Here is a 17,144-nt window from a genome sequence, read left to right as displayed (position 1 = left end):
TCCCAAGATGCGCGACGGCTCGAAAGCTTGCTTTCCCTGGTCGATTCGAGCCAATCACCTCACAGATTCAAGTAGTTGATGGAGCTCTGATAGCGATAAGCACCTACCGAAGGATCGAGAGGGACGTTTGGATTGTAAGCTCGGTTAGATGCATTGGGCAAGGAAGAGTATCAAGGTATTCAGGCTTAGGCTCGAAAAGCCCCATGGCGCGGACTGCTCGCTTCCACAGTCTAGGTTTAATATCCAATAAAAATAATTCACCAGGAGCTCTCACGTCATTGAAAACACAAATATCTCAAAGAATCTCCAAGTAAGCAGCTGAGGCTAGGATTACTGCCAAAGCAAACATCGACTTGAGAAAGTGAACGTCTGGACCGTGCTGCCACACCAAAGCGGTTGCAGAGAGTGGGACCTGCCAGCGCGGCCAACAGTAACCGGTGCAGTGTGAGCTTCCTTCCCGCTCTCAACCAACAGAGCTTTCCCAAACGACCCCAACTCCTCACCACCACGACCACGACCATCATCTCCAGCCGTCACCAGCTGTCCGCTTGCAACGCCACTCATCACCGACAGCCCGGCCACAGGCAGCTCCCATCAGCTAGCTACTAGTCCACATCGCAGAAAGGCAGCTCTCAGCCGTGCCCTTCTCTTCCGACCAACCCTCCATGAGTGCCCGAGGCGGAAGCCGTCCACCTCCTCGTGGCCGCCCAAACAAGGTGACCAAGGCCGCCGCCGTTGCCGGCATCAAGCGGGACCCCCAAGCCCTTGCCCGCGCCACCGCCGCAGCCAGCCGACACCCCCCGTCTGCCGTCGACCACCAGCTCGAACAGCTCGCCCACGATGCAGAGGCCGAAGCTGAGCACGAAGATGACGACGAGATAACCGCTCCCCCTCCTCCCACGACCTCTCAACAACACCACCAACATCAGCAGCAGCACCACCAGCAGCACCACCCGAACGCCTTCGACCTCGCAGCTGCGGGTATCCTGGCCAACGGCCCTCCCCCTCCCGACTCGGACATACATCCCGATCTTCACGGCCTACCGGCACAGTTCGCCATGGAAGCTCACATGGGCAGTCAAGGCGGCCATGGTGGCCCGGGAGATATTCCCCTGACCGCTGAAGACCTGGCAAAGCAGAGCGGCTACCATCAGCTGGTCATCGACAGTGCTCTAGCAAAACGTCTAGCCAACAACGAGGGACACCGCCTTGCGGTACAAAGACGTGGAGACCAAAACCTCAACTTAAAGAGGCGTAGCAATGTCGAGGCTCTGCTAGCTCATGTCTCTGGTCAGGAAACGGCCAGCCCTTGCAAGAGTTGTCATAAAGGTTATGGCCCGTGGAACGGCTGTGTTGTGGTGAATGGCCAGATGTGCGGCAGCTGTGCCAACTGCTGGTTTAATGCGAGCGGGTCAAGATGTTCCTTCCATGGTAAGTATACATGTATCGCTTCAAGAGAAGGAACGAGATGGTGAAGATACGGGGAGCTAACCGACATCAATGCAGAGAACAACCTCCCTCAGCACATGCCAGCGGTCCAGATGCCGCCTCAGGTGTCTGCAAACACAAGCTTCGCCGGCGCAGCGCCGATGGCTCCCGGCATGGTCCCCGCAGGCCCTAGCGGCTTCGGGCAGCCAGGCGGCAACCACACAGTGGCCCAGTTCACAAGAGATGCACTCAACAGAGCGATGGCGGAGGTCCGAAGTGACGACCCAAACATTCGGTTCCAGTTCCGCATCGAAACGGCGGCGCGGGAGCTAGCGCTGGCTAGCGCCGAGTACGCCGATTTTCTGGCTCAGCAGGCGGGCCACGACCCGAGTCAGCACCCTCAAGACGGCGAGGGCTCCGTGCCGGAGGCGGCGATGGGAGACGGGAACGACGGACCGTGAGAGTCGGCTCACGATTCACTCTTAATCGACCCTTCTTTGCGTCTTCCACATACTGGCCCGAGAAAAGCGGCCGACGATGATCATGTCCACGGCCTGAGCAACATCACCGTGACCGATTACCAACCCGCATCAGTCCTCCGATGCAGTCGGGCAAAATGTTGTTCTTTCCCTGTCACGATGCCGTGGATGACAAAGCTTCTCTATCATCATCGTACCACTTTGCATTTGAGAACACGCGGGCATGGGCGCCCGACTTACTCGCTCTCCCTCCCAATATACACTTGGCACCTGCGTGGTGGTAGGGCGGCACCGTCTATGCGAACACATGGAGAACGGAAACCAACAGACCAATGCGAAAACGACCCAATGACGACAGAGGGACACACACACACATACAGACATGGGGAGCTTGGGATTTCCCTGCAGCACCAGGCAGGCATACGGTCATCAGAGAATAACAGCAAAGCATAAGGCAATGGGAAGCATGAGTTTTTGTTTTTTTGGGATTGGTTCACCTCGTACAATCATCACGCACACATACACTTTTACGCGTGAAAAGGAGCTGAGTTGACAGCTACCTTGGGCGAGGCTAATGGGCGTGCATACTGAACACACACATATAGATTGATACCACGGTTCTTTCATACATCAAGCATGCATTCGTCGTGTACCATTGCAGCGCAGCATGCCGTGAACCAGGGCTCCCCATACTGGGGCCGGTCAGCTGGCAGCTTGTCTCTGTGACCTCAACCTCTTGGCTTACTGCATCTCTCACACCGGGTTTTCGTTCCTCAAACTAGGCTACAGTGATCACGCATTATAACCAGGGTTCAGGACTCACTGACCATGTCTTTACTCCATGCTCCGCCTCGCATCGCGCCTCAGCTGGGTCCCAGACGGGCACTAACACGGCGCAGCAGACCCGACACGGGAAAGGTCAAGGCTTTTTTCGTTGCCTGTAATATTCCGGTCACCTATATCCAACGTATGCCCAGCGGTGCGATCCTGAACCGTCGCTCACCTAACCCGCCCCAGAATCGTCTGACGTCCGACGTCGTAGGAAGGGGGAAAGGCCACCAGCGGCCTGCGTCACTCGATATAACGCGCCTCACGGTGGCGAGCCATATTGGGGCGCATTCTCCCTCCCTTGGAGCCCAAGCACATGCGTTTTAACGGTCAAATCCCATGTGAGAGTCAACGGCACACTCAGCCCATCCAACCAGCATCCCTTCTGTTCAGGTAACTCGGCGATAACATGAAAGTAAATCGGTGATAGTGGTGAGAAGTCAGTGTCTTCGGATTCGGCTCGATCCTAGCGAAGAACACGTAGAAAACCCTTTTGCTTTGCTTCACACCCACAACCGCTTGCTCAGGACGGGTTTGCCACGGGTATAATGGCGAGCAGGAAAAACCAAACCACAAGGCGATCTCACCACCAAGGGCGACCAACAAAAGTCTATATCATTCGTCCCATGTGACATTTCGACGTGAGGAGGGGGGGGTGGTGCAAAGGGGATCTGAGAGCAGAAAACCACCCACATCAGCCCAAAAGAAACTCCGGATCTTCGCCTCCGCCAACACGCGGCAGGTCCCCGATGGTTGTGCAACCCCAGCTTCTCGTCGACACCTTAATGCCGAAGGAAAGCTGTCGGCGATGATGAGATAATACCGGGCAAAATTCCCATCACCTGCCTCTCTCTGCCTTGCCTTCTGAACCTCACCGTGGTATGGTAATCACTATGAAACAGCAGAGTGTAACCCCACAGTCCCCCCTCTCCCCTCACAACTCTACCTCACCTTGCTGCTGCTCTCTGTTCGGCTGCACTCTCCGGAAGGGGGCTCTCACAGACTCTTCAGCCCAGGGGCGGAATGAACGGGGTCCAGATCTCTCACCGTTGTTGCGCGTTCCAAAAATTCTCCGACTTGCTCGTTCCAGGGGGTGGTTGGGTTGGCAAACAAGGTCGCAGCAAGCAAGAGAAGGACGAAAAAAACCAAGGTCCCACGCAAGGGAACGAAATGAAAGGGGTCACCAAACATGCAACGCAACCAAAGAGAATCCTTCCCAGAAAAAGACATCAATCAATATCCAACATCCAAATATCACTGAAGATACTTGGACTTGTAACCTAGCGGCGAACAACAAATCCTGCGACATGTTTGAGAAAAATTTCGTCCAACAAACGGAGGGAGAGAGGGACAGAACGAGAAGGGATCAAAGCCAGCCCCCGGTCCGCACACCATTATCCAACATTCGATTAAGGTAAAAGACCCAATATCAGACGGTACAGTATTATATGTGTGGTTGGGCGAGAACCGGACCCCTACCAATAACAGACGTGTTGTAGCAACAGCTCCTGCAGCTGCTCCGCGCGCTAGAGATTCAGAAGAGCTGCAGGAGTGAGCCTCTCTTACAAGAAACCGTCAAGTTGAGAGAAGCCCCATGTCGACGATCGTGTGTGTGTCTTCAACCGCATCAGGAGGACGAACTCACAGAATTGTCGCAAGTCTCAAAACTTGCTGCGCCACTCCGTCAAACGTACAGCAAGATATGTGCCCGCCGATCGTCGGCCGATGCAACTGTCCCAAGCTGCCGCCGCCGCCGCTTGGCGACGTGTGGAAGAGAGTTTTTGCTCTTCATCCAACTGCATGTCCAACGTCAAAATGATAATGTGAGAAGACGTCCGTGTCGAACTGTAGGAAGCTTAACCATTGGATGTGAAGCTCCATCCTCGGTCACACACACACATATACATATGCACGCACACCATCATTACCTCACCCTCACTCCCCTTCCCAAGCTTAAATCCTAACTTCAGACCAAAAAACCGCGGGCGCGGACTTGTGAGTGTGTGCGTGTGGCGGGGGCGAGGGGATCTCTCGGGAGGGAGTTACGAAGTAGGTCGGTCCCTCTGGGACCGAGCAGGACCCTTGAAGAAGGGGAGAGAAGGCAGAGGAGTCAGTATCGACGAGTCGAAAGGCTAAATCCCTTTGGCATTACGTTACGCTAGGGAAGGTACTGCATAATAGGTCGTTTTCTCTCGGGACTAGCCTTACGTAGGTCTACGTCGTTCACCCCAAGAGACGGAAGCGGCGGTTGCGGTCTCGATGCCGCGAACGGCGAAATTGGGGACGGAAAACGGAGATGGCCGTCCGCGCCGGAGGTCTACTATAGCGTCGGGTCTGGACTGGGCTACCTACAGCAACTAAAATTTCTCGACTACCTTCAAACCCCAGTGGGTGGATTGAGGGCGATCATAGGTAAATCTGCGGATCAGGGCCGCACCGAGACGGAACCTTCGTGTAGTGCATACTGTAGACTTGGTGATGCTATGATACCCAATGTCGCTGCCTGCACAGATGCTGTTTGAGATGAGACTACAGACTGGAAAGGCGCACAGTGATAATACGGCTCGCTGGGCGGCAAAAGCATAGGTTTAAGGAGTCTCTCGACCTGCGCGCAACATGAGGAATAAGGAGACTTTCGTAATTAAACAGAATATTTAACCGCCTTCCGTCCATCGGACTCTCTCTCAAATGCATTCAAGTTCATTGCTTCTTTTCCTCTTGCTATCCATCCGTCCGGGCTTCCACATCTCGTCCTCCGTCTCTCACTCGCCGCCATCCGTCAATAGTCGGGTTTCCTCGTCCCGCCGCGGTTCCGTCTACTGCTGTCCGAACATCATGTTTGATACAGAGCTACCTCCCCAAGTTTCCCCCTATTCCTGAACGCGGACCAACGAGGCAGAACCAAAAAAGTGTACCGCCTAGTCTGTGAGGCAATATACCGGGGGGATAGCCGAGGTGTAGGAAGAAAAAATACAGTCGCGTAAGCAAGGGAATCTGGGGAAACCGTAGCAGGGTCGCCGTTTCGTCGTCGTCGGGAGGAGAGTAAATTTCATGAGCCAGCCTCCACGACGCTTACTGGCTTTGGTCATGCAATTAGAAGTAAAGGGTATTGTTGAAAAAAAGCAAACGTTTTTGAGTGTTTAAATCAGACCGCACAACCGCAGGTTCTCCTGAATAATGATGTCTGTTTGTCGCGCGTTAGTCTCATTTCTTTGTGGGCTTTGTACCAGCTCTGTGGTTCCAATCGGGGCTAAACTCACCATTCACTGCCGCCATGACAAAGCGGATCTGGGTTGTGTCTGTCGCGCAGGTGAAGTGCGTGTAGATTTGCTTGGTCTCATGCTGGTTCAGGCTGACGAATCGGTTGAGAATGTAGTCGCATGCCGCGGCGTAGTCATCACCACCCTCATAGTCGGGGAAATAGTTCTTCATCGGGCTGACGGGCAACTTCTCCTTGAAACGGTCGATCTTGTTGAGGAACAGAATGATGGATGTCTTGATGAACCATCTTGAGTTGCAGATGGAGTCGAAAAGCGTCAAGGCTTCCTGCATACGGTTGACAGTCTCGTCCTCGAACAGGAGCTGGTCGTACTCGGAAATGGCGACGAGGAAGAGGATTGTGGTGACGTTCTCGAAGCAGTGGATCCACTTCTTTCGCTCTGATCGCTGGCCACCGACATCGAACATTCGGTACGTCAGGTCGCCGATGATGAATGTGGTTTCTGTGATACCCGTCGTCTTGACACGCGATCGCAGGACGTCCTGGTCGTTGGGCATGTAGTCGGGGGCGGCGATACGAGCAATGTTGTCGAAGTAGCTGGGTTTGTCAGCAAGCGATAGTCAGCGCCGAGGACTGGAAAAACTCACTATCTCGCAGAATCGTTAAGCTGGTATTCGCGAGAACGCTTGAAACACTCCTGAACACCGCGATCCTTCCACAGAGCCTCGATGGCACTTCCAACTTCAGGGGGCAGAACGTCGCCTTCAATCTGAGCGGGTTGCATGAAGATGGTCTGGACGTGGTACTCCATGCGTTGGTCCTCGAGGGGCAGCTCAAGCGATTCCATAGCCTCGAGAATGACGCGCATCGATTGCACCGTGTTGCTGAAGATGATTTCCTTGAAGGATTCCCGCTCGTCACGCGAGTAGCCGCCCTCGTGGATGAGCTTCATCTGCTTCAGGATCGTCGACTTTCCGGATTCACCAGCACCTATTGGGTTGTTAGAGTGGGCCGATTGGGGTGCGATTGAATGCCATCGCATCGGACAACGATGCGGCATTCAACGGGTGAGAAGGAGGGTTTGACGTACCCAGAAGAAGCATCTTGATCTCGTTGCGCTGCATCATCTTGTCCCGCTTCAGTTGGTTCTCGATCTCCTCGTTGCGGGCCTTGCCCTCCTTGTCCTCCGTGCTCATTCCACAACCCATCTTGGCGGTCTGGTGTCGTTGCCGACGGCGGATAGAAAAGAATTGATGGGATTAAAGTGATTGAGGATCCTGGGTCGAATCGTGATGATGCGTCGTTGAGCCTGAGAGAGATAACAGTGGATTAGCCAACCATGTCGCGGGTAGCCGTGGTGCCGGCAATGGGCGATGGAGAGAAAGAGAGTGAGAGGCGGGCGAATTGTTTGGGACGGACGGGGCTGGAATGCGAAACGGGCGAGTCGGCGTGCGATGCGGTGTGGTGTGTCGGGTGGTCGAGATATCGAGGGAGGTGCTGGCAATGTATTGCAGCGGTGTCGAAGGGGTGGGCGAGGCGACGGTGATGGCTTTCTCTCGTCTCGTTCTGTCTCTTATTGATGTCTCTGCCGTGTCGCCTTCCTAATCCAATGGTTTTGTGTTGTGTTTGGCGGCGAGCGGCAGCAATTGCAGTTCGAGGGGGTTGTGGGTGTGCGTCGGTCTTTCTCTCCTCGCTCTCACTCTCTCTCACGCCCTGGGACCTTCGCTTTTGCGTTTCGCTCCTTGGAGGGCAGGAGATGTAGTAGGAAAGCAGTATGAACTCACCTCTCGATTTGATGATTGAGAGTAGAATCAATCAATTGACGACGGCTCGAGAAACGCAGCAAACAGGAAAAGAAAAACACTAGCCGTTGGGCGGACGGTGGGAGGATGGGATGGTCGCGACAGGATTGAAAGACCAGGAGCAGGAGAGACGGGAGAGAGAAAAGAGAGGAATGGGTTGGGAGGTGCCTCTAATGTGGAGAGGAGAGATGGGAAAGGGTAAGGGTGGGTAGAATATGAGCAGGGGTGGCAGCGATGGTGCAGGAGCGGGTGCAGGTGGGTAGGTAGGTAGGGAAGGGAAGGGAAGCGCAGTGAAAGCAGGCGCGCAAGCAACAGTGGGCGACTTGGGTAGGTGGACTGAATGCCCGACTGGCAGCTGCAAAGTACCCCGGCAGCATGTACTGCGAGTAAAGTAACTAAGATAGCAGGCCGCAGCAAGAAGCATCAATTCGCCAGCAGCAACCTCCTACTTTACCTCCCTAGGTAGCTTAGGTAGGTAGGTAACAGCACCTAGTAGGAGCAGCTAGAAGTCGGCGAGGAACACTGGGACGACGAGTGGGTGGGCAGTCGTCTCCGGGGCGGACAATGCGGTTCGAGACGAGGTACAAAGAGCACGTATACAGTGCGCCAATCAAGCGAGGGGCACGGAGGCGACGAATGACAGGCGATGATGGGCGGCGGGCAGGGCCGCGGGCAGCCAGACAGTGGGCAGAGAAATCCAGAGTGGGTGCATATACGTACGGATACGCAGTAGGTATTCGTAATGTGCCGTCCACTGTAAGGTTGGAGAGGCAAAATGGTTGGCCGGTGATTTGGCGAAGGGGCCAATCCTTGGGATAACTGGAAAGTGGTGCCAGCACTTCTTCCAGCAGGAAGTGAAGTGCCCTGGTGAAAGCAGCCGGCAGCACAAGGAAGGCTAGGGGCTTTTGGGGGCCATCGCCGGGCATCCTCGACGCTTCAGAGGTTCGGTGGGGGCGGTGTCATCCACTGTCGCCGGCGTCTCCTAGTGACCAGTGCGCCGCACCACGGGCTCGCAGTCGGTGTCAGGACTGATGGAGGTGGGAGTGAGGGACTCAGAGGGAGCCCGGCAGAGGGGCCTGAGATGAGGTCTGAGGTGTGAGGTGTGAGGTGTGAGGTCGCCGCCGTCCGTCTGAGGTGACAGGCAGGTTGAAAGAAAAAGGGGGTAAGAATTAGTCGGGTGCACGGTGTGGAGGCTTGCTACGAAATATCCACAGCTGCCAGGTACGTACTCCATTGAGATGCGTCGTGCAGGGGCCAGCAGGGGGGCATTCCAGAAGCCAAGGTCGAGAGCTGCGGTACGTATCCACCGGTACCTGCCTCCAAGTGCATTTAGCCCGGTTCCTGACCTGGGCCCCCCTGTCGGCCGTGTGTGTTTTTTTTTTTTTTTTCTTTCGCAGAAGTTGGTGGCCAAACATTTGCCAGACCACTCATTACAGTGTCACCTTGTTCATCATCGCGGCGACAATGATAAGCCGAGGCAAGCATGTACAATATATACACATAAAATGTCTTTGAGAATTCAACTGACAGATTGATAGGTCGAAGGTCTTTGAAGGCTTACTCCCGACGTTGTCAGAAACCAAGTATGGACTTGCTGAGAAAGCAAACTACAGTACGAGCTCCGAACCCTCATACCCGACATGATCAAAAGGTTCCATCCATTCCCTCAGAGACAGACCACCGGCGGGTCCACCAGCCAGCCCTTTGCAACGTTGAAATCACCGCAGCGAGCGGCAAGCCAATAGCCACAGCCTGTGGGGAGTCGCGCCGTGCCATGCCTTGTCCCATTGCCCGCAGGTTGGAACTCGCAGCAACGCCAACCACGCATGCGCAACTCTACTGTGCAGTCCCTGAAGTACCTGAAGAGAGATGGAAAATACAACCCGACACCAAGGAAACAGGGACTCCTGTGTCTGCAGCCGCGTCTGGTTGGCTTGACTGGCCCGAAGCCTCCTTGCTCGCCGCCCTGACTAATGTGAGAAAAACTCCTCGCGCTACGGGCGACCACAGACCATTGGGACCAGGCTCGGAGATGGGATTTTCTTTGGCGGGCGAGGCAAACAGGGCGGGCCCTGTGCATCTCTTGCCTTAGCCGGGTGGTAATCCGTCACTATTGCCTCTGCTCTGTCGCTCTCTATTAATCTTCCTGGCGGGATATGCTCATTCCCTTGCCTTCCGAACGCGCGAGAAGCACGAGCCGCTGCCAATACGAACCAGTCAATATGTGTCAATCCACCTCTTCATTGCTTCTGGACCACCTCGGAACGCAATTCCAAGAGACATGCTGTCGCCTCTTTGCCTCGGATGGTTGTACTTGCGCGAGACATCGCATCATGGGCAACCTGCTCCAAGACCAACACCTGACCCCTTGCCTCAATTGAAGAAAGGTGCCTTGCCTTGGGTGCTTCCCACCAAGAGTCAAGCAAGCAGTCAATCGGGGCAGCTGGAATGGGACACCACCGCACGCAACCCGCCAGCCCTTCCACCAGCCATCTAACTGAAGGCATGGAGGATCACCCTCCTTCCTTCTTCTGTGACTACCTGCAGCACCTCTGCTTCTGCCAGTGCCAGACCAGACGAAGCAGAGATCCACCTGCAGGGAACGCCAGGGAGATCGATGGCAGATGGAACATTGGAAAACTGCAATTGGAACATAACCTCCTTCCATCAGGGCTTCTATTGCGATTCTTGAAACACCTTCATCCGCGGCCTCCTTGCTGCTGCTCTTGACGGCAATGATTCCAGCATCGCGACGGTGCGTGGTATGCCCTGCTCGAGGCTCATCACCGGACTTGCACAAAGCACAACCAACCATACAACAATTCAGCAGGCTGCAGCGCATCAAGACGTCGCCAATCTCATCAATACCGTGTGCCTACTTAGGAAAACGCATCGCAAGGCGGTCTAGCCGCCGTCAAGCAAACAATGGAAGCAAACAACTTTTCAACCCAACCCCAAAGCTCTCGGCCACAGCTTGATTCGCCAATACTCTGCACGTCTCCAAGCTAGGAAATCGAGCACAGCCAGGTCCCGCTTGCCTACCTCACTGTACGGTACTCAAAGCAACCACTGGGCACTGGCGGACGGAGCAAAGGAACAGCATCCCAACCAAGCTCTTGCAAGTTAGTTGCATCTCCAATAGGGGTCGATCGGGATCATGTATGTCTGAGCTTGGCACCTGTCGCCTTGCATTTCCTTTCTTCTTTCAGGGCGCGAACCAACTACAGACAAGCCGGCCAGCCAGCCGCCGTCCGGCCCATCGCCCATCCCTCTTTTTAGAGCCAAAATACCACAGACGCGGCGAACCCATCACCATTCCTGATCAAGCCGCATGTCTCTGCTACTGTCGACTACTGCGCGGTACCTTCAAGATCCGTACTCTTCTGCCCTTGCGGCGAGGCCAGTTTAGGGCCAGAAACCCCCCCATCGTCATTCCCATCACCATCTCCGACTCCACCGCCATATGGCCAAATGTCAGTGAGCCCACGCTTCTACCTGGTCCTCTCCGCCTAAGCATCTCCCTGCATCCACTTACGATGCTGGGCTGCCCAGTTCCCAATGGACGGCCGCCGTGCTTCGTACACGGTGCAGCTGACCAGCCTCCCGCCTTGACGCGCCATCGTCTCCGGGTACAAGGTACGACGACATCACTTGCCTTCTCGCAGTTTAATAAACACCAGCCCAGATCCCGAGATGAGATTGACGATGGCACACGGCACATGGAATCATGGATATTCTGCCGATTTCCATCTCCTGCCTGCTGATCTTCCCTTTTCCGTACAATTACTGCGTCTAGGCGTCGGACTCCTCCATCACTGAGGTTGAGCTTGTTACGACACTCTCTGTGACTCCTTCCGAGTTCAAAGCCTCAGCCTCCCACTCAATAGTTTTGGGTTCTCATCGTCTTAGATTCTTCCGTGTTAGCCATCTCGCGGCGCATGATCTGCATTCCCAAGAAGCAAACGCAGATTACATCGATGACAACTTTGCGTCTAGCCACAAGCGCGTCCAATCGGGAGCAGTGGCGCCTCACTGGCTCAGCTTTGGCTCCAACCAAATCTCTGGGGTTGTGCTGCTGGCCTGGCTAAAACATGAAGCTGTCTCTGGTCAGAGAGGTCGTGCCGCAGGCTGGCGAGCGGTTTCCACGGTGCAACTTTGCTTTTTTCTTTAGGGAAACCATCTGGAAGCTGAACGTTTTCTGCCAAGCTTTGGTATGCGGCCAACCGTCACATTCCACAATCCCGTTCTCTCTACGGGAGCCTGCCCAACCTCCGAGCCACGCCAAAATGTTTGCTTTTATGAAGTTCGTTGTCTGTTTGCTTCTATCCTCAACCGCCAGCGGCTACTGCATCCTGCCGCCGAGGTGATCCATCATCCCTCTGGGCCTTGCGCTTCGAGTCTTGCTGCTGCAGGTCTTAATTCGGGTCATAGCTGGATCGCACTGTCCAAGTTCCCTCCAGACTCGTGTGAACAACCACCTAGGTGCCACCAGCACATCAAGTTCGTTGCTGTCATGCAGGTGCCTAAATCAGGATTCAGCCTTTGACAACAAGATAACAGTGGCATTTGAGTTGCTCGCGACTTGTACATGGTGTCGATTCCATCATCCTGGAATAAGTATGGCTTACAAGAGCTTGAGCTCGCTCAAACATGCAACCGCCCTTTGTATCACTTTGATATGAACCAGAGGGAATCTATCGCACCAAAAAAGCCACAGACCTGAGCCCCTCGGCAACAGACCAAGTCGATGCTTTCAAAGAGAGACATCGTTCATCCTGACTCGAATAGGGATAGTTGATTGGTCGCCAGAACGCCCCTTTAGCTTGGATCGTGGGAATGGCAGCGGCTGGGCAATCATCGCAGCCAGCCAATAATTACGCCACAAGACTAGCTAACCACCGCCTTAGCCGCATGCTAGGACGTCTTTGTACGGACGACTACCGAATTGGTTCAAGATGGAAAATGTACAAGATGGGCGCTCCGATCCTCTGGGACACACCGGTCTCAAGTGTCTGAATGCACAACCGGTCATCTTGCAACAAACATGCATACAAACTTCCAGAAACGGCCGACAATCTGCGGCTTCTCCGGGCAGTGGTTCCTGGCTACCTTTGGTGATCTCAGTTGTCACGGTCGCGGTCCATCTGAGAAGACACGGTGCACATATCGCCACTGCGACACATGTCTTGCACGTCAAAGAGGCGCGTTGACATCTTGAAGAAAGATTTCTTAATACGCCGCCAGTCAATCAGAATCTCAAGATGGGATTTTGGGGCGGTCAGACCCCACCATTTTAGCTGCCTTGAAACACCAAGCCATACAGAGCGTTAGCTGGTGCAAGTTAACCATGCAAGGGTGAGAATCACTAGCACGATCCCCTGTCTGCAACTGCAGTTCACACAGCCCAGAAGCCGTTGCGAATCTCATCTACACCACGGACACAGTCTGATGTTCTGCCAAAGAAAGGGGCACAGCACCCCCTTGGAGTGCTGATCGGACAATGATCTCGGGGTGCCGCGTTCGGTTCCTAGTCTGCGTTTTCCCAACCTGTTTGGTGTCGTCGATCAACACCAAATTTTGGACGAAATCCTGGGGGGAACAATGGGGCGCCATCGAGAATGCGCCCCTAAGATCCTACACCGATGGGACTGTTGCAACTTGCTCCTTCTCGTCGTCCACGGCAAAAAGACGGGTGGGTTCGAAATGTAATGCGATGGGTTGCCCTTGTTTCAATCCATCACTTGTCGCAATCCGGATCCCCTGCCTGTCGCCGTCCGCTGTCTCAGAGCTGCGAATCACACCGGGATGCCAGGTCTAGTCTTCCAAGGCCTTGTATTCGTACTTATTAGAGTGCAAGGCGACGCGAAGCATCTCTCTCAACTAAGATTGGCAGCCGTTAAACCAAGGCTACAATTGAGAGCGCCTCCCAAAACGGTGCTCTCAACAGCGTCAAAAGAAGAAGTTTGGCCAGCAACGGACACATTTCAGATCCGAAATAAGGTAATTTCGCGCTGTCACTAGATCTTTGCGGGCAGGCGGACGGAGACTACTACCAGCAACTATTCCCGCGTCGGTACAGGGAGGCCACATGGCATAGCGAGCTCCTTTTCGCGATGCGACGCGGACCCAGGCCGAGAATTGGCAGTGGCCAGGGCCTCATTGGCAAAGAATGCCTGAAGAGCCAAAACTGTGGAGTTGCAAAATCGTTCCACGCGGGATCACGAGAAGGCTCCTTTAATTGAAGAGGGCCCGGAATTGTGGAGGCTTCTTTCGTTTCCCGAGGCCGAACCCCATCTGATGTCGTCGTCTTCTTTGCCTGCCCCCCAGTTTGCACTCTGCGAGCGGACGAATGGCAGAGGCGGTATTCAGATGCGGACCTGGCAGATGGAGAATTCTGCGCGCTCTCTCTTGCATATTGCGCAGGCACAAGCGAGAACTAAGATACCTTTTACAGAACAGCGCAGGATTCAGGATCCGGCTCTGGCAGATGCTGCGCTGCAGGTACGTTGCACCGTATCTTAACTAGGTTTGAGAACTCTTACGATCATCTGCTGTTATTCTCAAGATCTCACATTGCGTCCCTCAAATCGTCATTCCATCTGGAAATCTAAATTGATCGGCCAGTTCGGATGATGGGTGCCTTGGTCCTGCAGTTGGAAGCACTGGAGGTCGGAGAAGTCCAAAGAGGAGATGTTCTAGAAGACCCATAGAAGCATTCTACCCCTGAGCCTGTCTCTTGTGTAACGACGGTTTGGCACATCACACACACGATTTGTCTTTAGTAATGGGAAAATCCATGATACGCCACCCATTTGCCCTCACTTTTGCGGGTATTCATGCTCGCCGTGGATGTTCGAGTTTTGTTTCGGACGGCTAGAACACCATGGACCCGAGGAGCTGTGAAACGACGTGCCGCCCTCAGCCACGACCGCCATCCAGACCAGTCGCTGGGTCTGGCTTGTTTCAGGGCAATCTGTTCTGCGCAGGTTTGCCATGTACAAGCATTTATGGCTGGAGAAACGCACTGAACCAAGCGGCCGCTGATGTATCTTACAAACACTAGCTTGCAGCCTCAATCAGCCACTGAGAGCCTTTGAGTCTTTGAGCCATGGCAACGCACGGCTGCTTCCCCTGAAGATCGCACTGTCAGCATGGTGGGAATTCTGCCCCGGATCCACGCCGGAAAGGCTCTGTCCGCAAGGACAACGGGGACGGAGACAAGGACATGTCCTTCCGCGGCAATAGCTGAACAGTTATCGATGTTGCGGGTCCGGGGCGGGAGCCGGCGCGGCCAGCATGAGCACCAATGCCGGATGTTGTCTCCATAATTGTGCGGCCGAGGCCCGCGAAAAACAAGCTTGTTTAGCGCCGTCTTGACCGCCTCTGCGTCCGCGTCTCAACCAGACTTGGCATTGCCCTCTACCGACTGCATCATCTTTCTGTCGTTTGACGTCAGGTTTTGCTTCATCTGGGCATACTCAGTCCAATTGAGCAATCCACACCAATATGTCTTCCATTCCCATGAACCGCTTGGGCGGTCGCGGTAAGCATCCCCGCCCGTTTCGCGTTTCTCCTACCCCTGAAGCTATGGCTTGAACCGCGACCGCCACAGGGAACGCGGGAAACAATCACCCGCCGATGCTTCCTGCGTATCGTACGAGTAATTCCCCCGTGCTGACAAGACCGATCGTTCAACAGCGTTTCACCACGCCGACAACGACGATGACGATGTGGAGCGCGAGTACGACCGCCTCCGCGACCTCGCCCGTGAGGAAGCCAACAAGCGTAACCAGTGTTTTGAGCGCGTCCGTTAACCCCCACGCCCTTCGACGATCACCCCAACGTCGTGTCTGACTCTTTCTGCAACACACAGTCTCAGCAGGCCTACCAGTCTGGCGATGGCGCCGCCGCCAAAGAGCTCTCGAACGAGGGCAAGCGCCACGCCCAGAAGATGGAGGACTACAACCGCCAGGCGTCCGAGTACATCTTCCGCGAGAACAACGCCGCCGGCCGCGTGACGGGCAGCTGCATCGACTTGCACGGCCAGTTCGTCGAGGAGGCGGAGCGCATGCTTGAACAGCGCATCCGCGCCGACCGCGACCGGGGCCAGGAGCACCTGCACGCCATCGTCGGCAAGGGCAACCACTCGACGGGACATGTGCAGAAGCTCAAGCCGCGCATCGAGGCGCTGTGCCGGGAGCTCGGGCTGAAGTACTCGACGGAGGAGAATGCGGGTAGAATCTACATCAACCTCCAGGGCAATGACGCGACGATGCCGCCGCCGCCGCAGGTTGGTGGTGGTCAGCAGCACCACGGAGGCGGGCAGCAGCAGCACCACGGTGGTGGCCAACAGCAACACGGAGGCAAACCCCACGGAGGCAAGCCCCACGGCGGCCAGCAACAGCATCACGGCGGCCAACAGCAACAGGACCAGGAAGACGACATCGTCGTCAAGATCCTCAAGAAGCTGGAGAAGGCTTGCTGTGTGGTCATGTAAAGTGCTTACTCTGTCTCGGGTTGTTCCGCGTGTTCTTGTCTGCTTTGGCCTTGGCGACTGCTGCTGCCGCTACTTGGATGACGGACCCATGTGTTGGATGTGTAAATGGTAATGTTTTGTATCTGATGATATGATACCCTAACGAGAACGTCACTGGACCACGTCGAAAGGGGCCTCGGGTATGGGCCAGCGAGTGTGCCCCTTTGCGCCTTTGTACATGTCCTTCATCTTGCGAATATATAAAAACGATTTTTTCCCCGTGCCTTCTCTCTGCCCGTGTTGTGTTTGGTGGTAAGCGGACGCATGGTGATTGGTACTCCTTCTGCTGGGGAGGCAGGAAGGCCTGCATTCACCTTTAAGAGGGCCGCTTCTGCGGCGAGTTGTCGGGGCATCTTGCCTGAGAGTGTGCGCGCACTCCGTCCGACCTTCGTGGTCAAGCGGTTCATCTTGAACATAAAAAAAAAAGGAACTCCACGAGTTCGAGTTGGCCATATTGGCTGTAAAAACCATCGGTTTTTCGTAGGACTCTCACGAGTCTGAGCTTTTTTGTCTATTTTTTCTTTTCCCGTTCCTGCTTTTCTAATCATCTATATGAGAATAGAAATCAAACCGTTTTCTTTCCTTAGCTCTTTTTTTCCCCTTTTCTTTTATGTAGTGTGAGATGGCTGAGGGCGAGCTTTCGTTTGTATCGCGCAAACCCAGTTAGTCACATTTTCATGTGTACGTACGTATTAGGCAGTGACGACTCAACTTCTAGCAGGTCCTCAGTGCGAACTTCCGCAAGCTTCAGAGCGAGTTAGGCAAGGCACTTGGTTGTTCTAATGCGTTATAACAAACAACAAACAGTCTTTGCCTTATCATAAATAAAGTAAGCAATGGTCGAGCTATAC

General features: G+C 54.6%; 3 protein-coding genes across 3 annotated transcripts; 2 read left to right on the top strand and 1 right to left on the bottom strand.

The window, feature by feature from the left end:
• Window positions 1–665: 665 nt before the first annotated feature.
• On the top strand, window positions 666–1,889 carry CGCS363_v001473 (uncharacterized protein; the record flags this gene model as incomplete). The annotated part of the gene is made up of 2 exons (XM_036633322.1): window positions 666–1,431; window positions 1,507–1,889. The coding sequence occupies 2 exons, from the start codon at window positions 666–668 to the stop codon at window positions 1,887–1,889; spliced, it is 1,149 nt and encodes a 382-aa protein (XP_036501049.1).
• Window positions 1,890–5,875: 3,986 nt separating this feature from the next.
• CTG1 (Guanine nucleotide-binding protein subunit alpha) lies at window positions 5,876–7,163 on the bottom strand (the record flags this gene model as incomplete). Its single annotated transcript, XM_036633321.1, has 4 exons — window positions 5,876–5,919; window positions 5,996–6,552; window positions 6,603–6,945; window positions 7,046–7,163. 4 exons carry the CDS (start codon window positions 7,161–7,163, stop codon window positions 5,876–5,878), a joined length of 1,062 nt encoding a protein of 353 aa, XP_036501048.1.
• Window positions 7,164–15,263: 8,100 nt separating this feature from the next.
• CGCS363_v001471 (Smr domain-containing protein) lies at window positions 15,264–16,254 on the top strand (the record flags this gene model as incomplete). Its single annotated transcript, XM_036633320.1, has 3 exons — window positions 15,264–15,300; window positions 15,456–15,562; window positions 15,631–16,254. 3 exons carry the CDS (start codon window positions 15,264–15,266, stop codon window positions 16,252–16,254), a joined length of 768 nt encoding a protein of 255 aa, XP_036501047.1.
• Window positions 16,255–17,144: the final 890 nt, after the last annotated feature.

Source organism: Colletotrichum siamense (assembly GCF_013390195.1).
Source record: "Colletotrichum siamense strain Cg363 chromosome Unknown KSG_Cg363_contig01, whole genome shotgun sequence".
Taxonomy (NCBI): Eukaryota; Fungi; Ascomycota; class Sordariomycetes; order Glomerellales; family Glomerellaceae; genus Colletotrichum; species Colletotrichum siamense.
Note: the sequence above shows the minus strand (reverse complement) of the source record. Positions and strands in the feature narration are given on the sequence as shown.